The 9622-nt window shown below is 43.6% G+C and overlaps 1 protein-coding gene across 12 annotated transcripts in view; it reads left to right on the top strand.

Annotated features, from left to right (window-relative positions):
* The first annotated feature begins 5432 nt into the window (after nt 1-5432).
* The window catches only part of LOC122562199 (uncharacterized), a 59923-nt gene continuing 55733 nt past the window's right edge, over nt 5433-9622 (top strand). For 5 of the 12 annotated variants that reach the window (XM_088000647.1, XM_088000643.1, XM_088000649.1 and 2 more), the window contains exons 1-3: nt 5440-5680; nt 6963-8462; nt 8572-8645. In XM_088000647.1, coding sequence (XP_087856773.1) covers nt 8640-8645 — 6 coding nt within the window. In that variant the 5' untranslated portion in view covers nt 5440-5680; nt 6963-8462; nt 8572-8639. Of the gene's footprint in view, nt 5681-6962; nt 8463-8571; nt 8646-9622 lie in introns of those variants that run through there. The other 7 variants (XM_043714871.2, XM_088000651.1, XM_088000650.1 and 4 more) reach the window with 5 other exon arrangements.

Below are 9622 nucleotides of genomic sequence, written 5' to 3'. Positions count from 1 at the left end.
CTCTTTGAGTGACGGCCAATGAAGAACTGGGAGAAGAGAACCTGGTGGTGGTATTTGGGCATCTGCGTGTAATGACCTGTGCCTCAAAGCAAGATTTGATGCTTGTCCAGTCAGCGACACCCATGTCCCATAAATGAATATAAACCAAATCATTGCTTCTCATGGAAGGTGCAGGGATGAGTTGATGTATGAATACCATTTGTGGCCCAAAATGGAGACAATCAGTTTTTAACAAGAGTTTCAATTTTTCATTATCATGGGAGTTTAGTTTGTGGTCCTTTTTGCGTGAAGAGTTTTAAAGAATGATCATTGCTTCAGCAATATCTATCGTGATAAGGTCACGTCCCCAAACACTTGAAGTTCTCAGTTGATGAATTTTAATTTCCAGGCAATTACCCTTCGAAAGGCTTTTCAGGGAGTGGTAGACAGTTTTAAGGTGGCCGGCACATGCATGCAACAATCACTTTTTTGCAAAGTTATTTAAACATTTCTTTGTAAATTCATGTTGACCTTGTCTGTTTTCAAGTCAGGTGACATTAGTGGCCATCATAAAGTACTGAAATTCATTTTAGCTGTACACTCTTGAACCAAAGTCCAGTTGATGTGATTTAAGGATTGACAAGGATATTGTTTTGAAGGCAAGATCCACCACACCATTCTCTGATTTGATAGAACAAATCTTTGAGAGAAAGTGAGGGCTGCAGATGCTGGAGATCAGAGCTGAAAATGTGTTGCTGGAAAAGCGCAGCAGGTCAGGCAGCTTCCAAGGTACAGGAGAATCGACGTTTCGGGCAGAAGCCCTTCTTCAGGAATGAGGAAAGTGTGTCCAGCAGGCTAAGATAAAAGGTAGGGAGGAGGGACTTGGGGGAGGGACTTTGGAAATGCGATAGGTGGAGGGAGGTCAAGGTGAGGGTGATAGGCCGGAGTGGGTTAGGGGCGGAGAGGTCAGGAAGATGATTGCAGGTTAGGAAGGCGGTGCTGAGTTCGAGGGATTTGACTGAGACAAGGTGGGGGGAGGGGAAATGAGGAAACTGGAGAAATCTGAGTTCATCCCTTGTGGTTGGAGGGTTCCCAGGCAGAAGATGAGGCACTCTTCCTCCAACCGTTGTGTTGCCATGGTCTGGCGATGGAGGAGTCCAAGGACCTGCATGTCCTTGGTGGAGTGGGAGGGGGAGTTAAAGTGTTGGGCTACGGGGTGGTTGGGTTGGTTGGTCCGGGTGTCCCAGAGGTGTTCTCTGAAACGTTCCGCAAGTAGGCGGCCTGTCTCCCCAATATAGAGGAGGCCACATCGGGTGCAGCGGATGCAAAAGATGATGTGTGTGCAGGTGCAGGTGAATTTGTGGTGGATATGGAAGTGTCCCTTGGGGCCTTGGAGGGAAGTAAGGGGGGAGATGTGGGCGCAAGTTTTGCATTTCTTGCGGTTGCAGGGGAAGTTGCCGGGAGTGGAGGTTGGGTTGGTGGGGGGTGTGGACCTGACGAGGGAGTCACAGAGGGAGTGGTCTTTTCGGAACGCTGATAGGGGAGGGGAGGGAAATATATCACTGGTGGTGGGGTCCGTTTGGAGGCGGTGGAAATGACGGCGGATGATACGTTGTACATGGAGGTTGGTGGGGTGGTAGGTGAGGACCAGTGGGGTTCTGTCCTGGTGGCAGTTGGAGGGGCGGGGCTCAAGGGCGGAGGATCGGGAAGTGGAAGAGATGCGGTGGAGGGCATCCTCGACTACGTCTGGCGGGAAATTACGGTCCTTGAAGAAGGAGGCCATCTGGGTTGTACGGTTTTGGAACTGGTCCTCCTGGGAGCAGATGCGGCGGAGACGAAGGAATTGGGAATATGGGATGGCGTTTTTACAGGGGGCAGGGTGGGAGGAGGTGTAGTCTAGGTAGCTGTGGGAGTCGGTCAGTTTATAGTAGATGTCTGTGTCGATTCGGTCACCCGAGATAGAAATGGAAAGGTCTAGGAAGGGGAGGGAGGAGTCTGAGACGGTCCAGGTGAATTTGAGGTCGGGGTGGAAGGTGTTGGTAAAGTGGATGAACTGTTCAACCTCCTCGTGGGAGCACAAGGCAGCGCCGATACAGTCATCGATGTAGCGGAGGAAAAGGTGGGTGTGGTGCCAGTGTAGCTGCGGAAGATGGACTGCTCCACATATCCTACGAAGAGGCAGGCATAGCTGGGGACCATGCGGGTGCCCATGGCTACTCCTTTGGTTTGGAGGAAGTGGGAGGATTGGAAAGAGAAGTTGTTCAGGGTGAGGACCAGTTCAGTCAGTCGAAGGAGGGTGTCAGTAGAAGGGTACTGGTTGGTACGGCGGGAAAGGAAGAAGCGGAGGGCTTTCAGACCTTCGTGATGGGGGATGGAGGTGTACATCGATGACTGTATCGGCGCTGCCTCGTGCTCCCATGAGGACGTTGAACAGTTCATCCACTCTACCAACACCTTCCACCCCGACCTCAAATTCACCTGGACCGTCTCAGACTCCTCCCTCCCCTTCCTAGACCTTTCCATTTCCATGGTAACACGACGGTTGGAGGAAGAGCGCCTCATCTTCTGCCTGGGAACCCTCCAACCACAAGGGATGAACTCAGATTTCTCCAGTTTCCTCATTTCCCCTCCCCCCACCTTGTCTCAGTCAAATCCCTCAAACTCAGCACCGCCTTCCTAACCTGCAATCATCTTCCTGACCTCTCCGCCCCCACCCCACTCCGGCCTATCACCCTCATCTTGACCTCCCTCCACCTATCGCATTTCCAAAGTCCCTCCCCCAAGTCCCTCCTCCCTACCTTTTATCTTAGCCTGCTGGACACACTTTCCTCATTCCTGAAGAAGGGCTTATGCCCGAAACGTCGATTCTCCTATTCCTTGGATGCTGCCTGACCTGCTGCGCTTTTGATAGAACAAAAACAGAGAAGCAAAGGAAAATACCTTATACAATTCTAGGGTGTGTAAGGGTTTATTCACATTTGTTTTAAAGATAGCAGAACAGGTTGAGAAAGTATTATTATAGTATTAAAGGTCCTAGACTTTTTGAATAGATGGATAGTATATAAAAGGAAGTTATGATGAGCCTTTCTAAAACACCAGTTCAGCCTTGAATAGAGCATTGTGTCTAGTTCCAGAACCACTCTTTAGGAACAAAGTGAAGACTTTGGAGAGTCATACAATCATAGTCATAGACACAGAGGGCTCCAGCACAGAAAAAGGCTCCTTGTCAATCACATCTGTACAGGTCAAAAACAACCATCTCATCCCATTTCGCAGCAATTGGTCTATTGCCTTGTATGCCTTGGTAATCCAGATGCCCATCACTCTCTGGATGAATTTGTTTCTACATATCTCCTCTAAATCCTCTGCCCTTCCTTTTAATCTATGCCCTTGGTCATTAATCCCTCTATTAACAGAAGCAGTTTTCTCCTGTCTACCCTATCTATGCCCCCTGTAATCTCAATCCCCTCTGATCAAAGGAAAACAACCACAGTGTCCAATCTCTCTTCATAACTGAAACTCGCTGGCCCAGGTAGTATCTGGTAAATCTCCTCTGCACCCTCTCCAAGTCTATCACTTTCTTCCTAATATGTGGATTCCAGAACTGCACACGATACTCTAACAATCAGTACTTTATACACTTCCAGCATAACCTATCTGCTCTCAAACTCTATGCCTTGACTAATAAAGGCAAGTATACAGCATGTATTCTTAACTGCTTTATTCATCTCACCTAATACTTTAAGGGACTGGTGAACATGCACACCAAAGTCCCTCTGATCCTCACTGCTTCCTAGAGTCCTACCCCTCATCGCGTATTCCCTTGTTAGACCTGCCCAAGTGCATCATTTCACATTTAGCTAGATTGCATTTCATTTGCCACTGATCAGCCCATCTATATCCTTTAATCTTATACTATCCTCAACATTTACTACTCCACTAATTTTTATATCGTCTGTGAAATTGCTGACCAACCCTCTTAAATTCAAGTCTAAATCATTTATATAGCCCGGTGGGACCACGCTGGACACTAGCCTCCAGCCAAGAAAACGCCACACAACCATCACTCTCTGCTTCCTGTCACTCAGCCAATTATGGATTCAATTTGGCAAATTTCCTTGGATCCCATGGGCTCTAATCTTTGCATCAGTATCCCATGTGGGACCTTTCCAAAAGCTTTAATGAAGTCAAGTCAACTACATCAAAGACTTTGCTCTCATCTCCAAACCTGGTCACCTCTTGTAAAAAATTAATCAAGTCAGACACAACCTCCCTTAACAAAACCAGGCTGCCTGTTGTTAATTAATCCCTGCCTCTCCAAATGCAGATTTGTTGTCCCATTGTTCCAATAGTTGCCTTGCCGTTGACGTTAGACTGAGAGCATGCAGGAAAGACTCACCAGAATGGTTCCAGGAGTCAGGGACTTTGGTCACATTGCTAAACTGGAGAAGCTGGCAAGGAGATTTGTCAGGCAAGAGGTTCAATACAATAGATAGAGAGTAATTATTCCCACTGAAGATGGGTTTGGGAACGCGACAGCATAGATTGACAAAGGAATTGATGGTAATAAGAAATGTTTATGCAAGTGATTCAGATATGGAATCTGCCTGACAGTATGATGGAGGTAGATTCAATCGGGATTTTCAAAAGGGTGTTGATGAGTATCTTAAGAGACAAGGTTTGGGGAAAACATGGGACCAGGTGAGAGGCTGTTCCAGCGAGCCAGTATGGACATGAAGGGCCAAATGGTCTGCACTACATTTGTGTTATGAACTTGGCTGGACTTTGTCCTTTGTATTGGTTTAGGAACATGGGTTTACCTGTGGGGCCAGTATTTTTTGGTCATCTGCAAGAAGGTGGTGATGAGCTGGAGTTGATGCCTACCCTACAGCACAGGTTAACTCTCTTTGTGAGACAGGCCATCGATTAACGTCTGTCTGAGAACCGGAATCAACCACATAGCTCCAATATTTAATTAATATCCCATGATGTACCTCTGGCTGCTGGTGTGCAGGTGATGGCAATGGCACCTTCAGTGAACTTGCCAAATTTTAGCCACTGGAAGTGGGGAAGACCCTGTGTTAAAAAAAATCTGAACTTGGACCATTGGTGGTCAGTACTTTTGAAGGTCACATCATGTGGGACTTTTTAAAAACTAAACCATCATCAATAGTTTTCTTCACGTCCATTATCTAAACAAAATGTCATTAGTTCCTGCCGCACGACTCTGAAATTCTAGTGGTTAGCAACGTTTTCTGAAAAGGCTGTTAATAAACCCAATGGGATAGTAAGTGGTTGCCTCAAAACCATCGTTCCTCTGTCTGGTCTAAGGTTGAAGCCACCGGGTCTGAAACTCTCTCATATCGATGAGTCATCACTGTGACTTACTTGTCATAACCTGTCATCGGTGTTCCGTGAACTGTGATTGTGTGCATCTTTTATTTGCACCCGCCCAGTTTAATTTATCAAAATTATTCTCCGTCATTGAGAAAAAAATGTTTCCAAACATTTCAATTCCATTCGGCGCCTTCACAGATCCGCTTTATCCATCAAATACGACTTCCGAGTACAAGCAGGAAGTTCACTAAGTTTCGATTTCTCTTATTTTGCGTTGGATCACTATGCGATTGATCAGACTGCTAGCTGCCTCTACTGCACTGGGGCTGAGATTAGGACAATACTGACACTGTTACAGAATCAGGTAAGGATTCTCGACCTCCAGTCTGACTGGTCCCATTTAGCGCAGTTTAACCTTGTGTCAACTTTTCAGTCGAGTCCCTGCATAAAATCCTGCAGAATCGATTCTGAAATACTGGACTGTTAGGCCATTGATTATATCTAAGTGGAAATAATTAGTGATACTGGGCATAAATATAAATTAAATGCTACTTTCCATAGAAGGATTTGGATAAGGAAGTTTTGTTTTTAAATGCTAACACAAGCAATTATGTTTTAAAATATATACAGAGAATGCTGGAGGCCCTCAATGGATCTGGTAGCATTTAGAAAGAAACAAGATTAAAATTTGGAGTGTGGTATGATTCTTCAGAATTGATTTGATTTATTGTAGTCACATGTACCTATGTACAGTGAAAACCTTTGTTTTGCAACCAGTAAAGGCAGATCACAGCAAATAACTGCATACAGATCATAGGGTGCTTAGACAGAACAAGGCACAGGAGATGCAGGTCAGGCAGCATCCAGGGAACAGGAGATTCGACGTTTCGGGCACAGGCCCTTCTTCAGGCCTCTCTCTACAAAGGATTCCTGAAGAAGGGCCTGTGCCCGAAACGTCGAATCTCCTGTTCCCTAGATGCTGCCTGACCTGCTGTGCTGTTCCAGCAATAAAGTTTCAACTTTGATCTCCAGCATCTGCAGACCTCACTTTCTCCACAGGAGATGCACAAAAGCAAGTTCAACATTAGCTAGATCGACATTATTTGAAGTTAGAAAGGTCCATTCAGCAATCTAATAACAGCAGGCTGCTCTTGAACCTGCTGATGCATGTGTTTAAGCTTCTGATATTTGGCCTGATGGAAGTGCTTGTAGGAGAGCATTATCGTGTGGGAGGGGTCTTTGATGAATTTGGCAGCCTTTCCGTGGCATCAAGAAGTGTGAATGGAGTCTGTGGATGGGAGGTTGGCTTCTGTGATGGTCTGCGCTGTGCACACAACTTTCTGTAGTTCCTTACTGTCCTGGGTAGAGCAGTTGCTATACCAGACCATTATGCACCCGGACAGTTTGCTTTCAGTGGTGCATCTGTAAAAGTTGGTGATGGTCCTTATGGACATTGTTATCCATTGTTATCTTTTGTCTGTCTAACTGTTCTTCTCTCTCTTTGGGCTCTATTCCCATCTATCATTTACTCCATACCCCCTCTCCATACCCTATCGTCTGCATATAAACTGACACTTCCCTCGCTACCATCAGTTCTGAGGAAGAGTCACTTGACCCAAAATATTAACTTTGATTTCTCTCCACAGATGCCAATTCACCTTGTACCTCCTCACTGTCCAAGGCTCCAAACCTTCTATGGAAAGTAGCATTTAATTTATATTCTTTCTTACCAGTCTACTGAATTCGCTGCTCACAATGTGGTCCCCTTTACATTGGTGAGAGCAATGCAGACTGACTGACAGTTTTGTGGATCACCCCTGCTCTGTCTGTAGGAATGATCCTGACCCCCCCAGTTGCTTGTCATTTCAATAAATCACGTTACTCTCGTGCTAACATTTCTAACCCTGGCCTGCTACTGTGCTCCAGTAAAACATCACGTAAACTTGAAAGCACTTTACAGCATCAGGATCTCAACTTTGGATTGCACTGTGTCTGTTCTCCATTTATCGTACATTTCACCCATCTCGTCCGTAGACTTGTGTTTGGGTCTTTTTTATTTTGCACGTAATAAAAAGGACTTATTTTGCTCTTTCGCATCTTAATTTACACCCTTTTACATGTTTTTTCTGTTCCAAGTCAGTTCTTGAAAAGTTTAGAATTGATCCCAAGATAAATATAAATTTCTGGATAAATATAAATTTCTAATCTATAATAAGTCAATATCTGATGAATAGCTAAAGACTGTCTGCAGACATCTCAGTGGAAAAGATAGTATTCAGCTGGAGGTTTAGTTCAAAAGATCTGATTGTGTTTTATTTTGCTTTTTGATGTAAACTCTAAGTAATTACCTAAGGCAGTAGTTATTTGGAAATCTTTGCTTTACTTGAGTAAGACTAAGATGCTTTAAATTGTGGAAATGTGTATCTTCACTCTTCCAGTAAATTTCTGGGTTCTTGAATTTCTCTTCCTATTGTACTGCTCTAGTTAGTAATTTACATGCTATTACATTTCACAGACATTCCCAGTAATACATGGTTATTGGGATCAGATGAAAATCTGGAACTCCCTGCTTGAAAGGACGTGGAAATAGATTGGAGGAATGGTGCAAGAGTTTGGGGCAACTTAAAGAGAGACTTGGATAAAAATTCATGGAAGATGAATAAATTGCAGGGCTATGGAGAAAGAGTTGGGAAATGGGACTAATTTGGTAGCTGTTTCAAAGAGCAAGTGCAGCCATAATGATGTCTGTGGCCTGCTGCACTGTATGAGTTTGTGTTTCTTTTTAATATCTTTAATCGAAAAAGTTAACACAAATTATCTATAAAAATTGATTTTTATATAGAGAATTAATCGACAAGGCCTCGTACCTGCACATTCTCAATACCCTATTTCCTACCTGAGAACTGTTCTCGTAGCAGAAGATATAACTAAAACTGAAAAATTGATGTATTGCCTTGACTTTCCTAGGCTTAAAACTCTCAGCAATGTTGCTTGAAGAGCTGTATGTTTAAGCTGAAATCACAAGAGCCTGTGCAACTTGGATGACATGCTTTGCACTGTTTATATCAATTTATTCAATCTTCGATGGAGTTCCATGACTTTCTGTGTCATTTTCTTCAGGATTTGATTGTCAAGACCTGACTTCTGTAAGAAAGCTCATTTTCCTTATCAACTAAAGTGTGGTTTTATATACATAATGCCCGATGAACCTAGGGCTGAAGCGTAATGCAAATATGTCCTGTTGTGTTATTCTAGATTTTATGAAACAGAAGAAAAATCATTCAATCAAACTGTACTGATTACGTCATAATCATTGACTAATAATGCAGGTAAGTTCTTCCTCTTTTTTACACAATTCAAAAGGATCCCCTAATACTTGGGTGATGCTCATCGGTAAGAACCAGAATCCAGTTATGAATGTTTAGTTACGGTAGAGTTTGGGAGGTTGTCCTGCTATTGCTGTAAGGTGATCAAGTGATTCAGGAGCTAGGCTCTTGTACATTGTACTGAAAAGATAAAGATTTTTATGAATGGATCACCTCTCTGAATTGTAAGCAAAAACTCTTAAAAGATTGGATCAAAAATAAGCTGTGTAGCTCCTCAAGCCATTCTGTCATTCAGTAGGATCATGGTTAATCCAACACCCCTCACATCCATTTTCCTGCCCATTCTCCATAACCCTTGATTCCCTTACTGATCAAGAATTTATTTGTCTCAGCTTTAAATATATTCAAGTACTCTGTAGCTCGCTGTAGCAAGGAATTCCAAAGACTCATAACTCTCTGAGAGAAAAGAATTTGCTCCTCATCTCAATCTTAAGTTGGTGCCCTTTAATTTTGAGATTCTGGTCTCAGACTCTCCCACGATGGGAAACATCTTGTCAGCATTTACCCTATCAGACCCCTTAAGAATCCTGAATGTTTCAGAGACAACACCTTTCATCCTTCTAAATTTCAATGAATAGAGTCCCAACTGTTTAGTCTTTGCTAATCAAAAAAAGTCCATCCATACTGGGATTCTTCCAAAGAACCATCTCTGAACTGCCTCCAGTGAAGTAATATTTTTTTTAAAATAAGGAGACCAAAACTATTCACAGTATTCCAGATTTGGTCTCACTAGCATCTTGTACAGTTGTAGTAAAACTTCCCTCTTCTTATACTCCAACCCCGCCTTGAAATAAGGGCCAATGTTCCAATAGTCTTCCTGATTAACACTATTTGTGTAGATCCAAAAGTATTTTGAGTATTCCCAGCATCTATAATTCTGCAATTTTGCTTAGGAATTGATTTTGGAGGCTTATCATCCT

The sequence above is a fragment of the Chiloscyllium plagiosum genome, unplaced genomic scaffold (assembly GCF_037043375.1).
Source record: "Chiloscyllium plagiosum isolate Xiang-an unplaced genomic scaffold, Cpla_swu_hap1 HiC_scaffold_25, whole genome shotgun sequence".
Classification (NCBI taxonomy): Eukaryota; Metazoa; Chordata; class Chondrichthyes; order Orectolobiformes; family Hemiscylliidae; genus Chiloscyllium; species Chiloscyllium plagiosum.
This window is presented reverse-complemented; position numbering and strand designations above follow the sequence as displayed.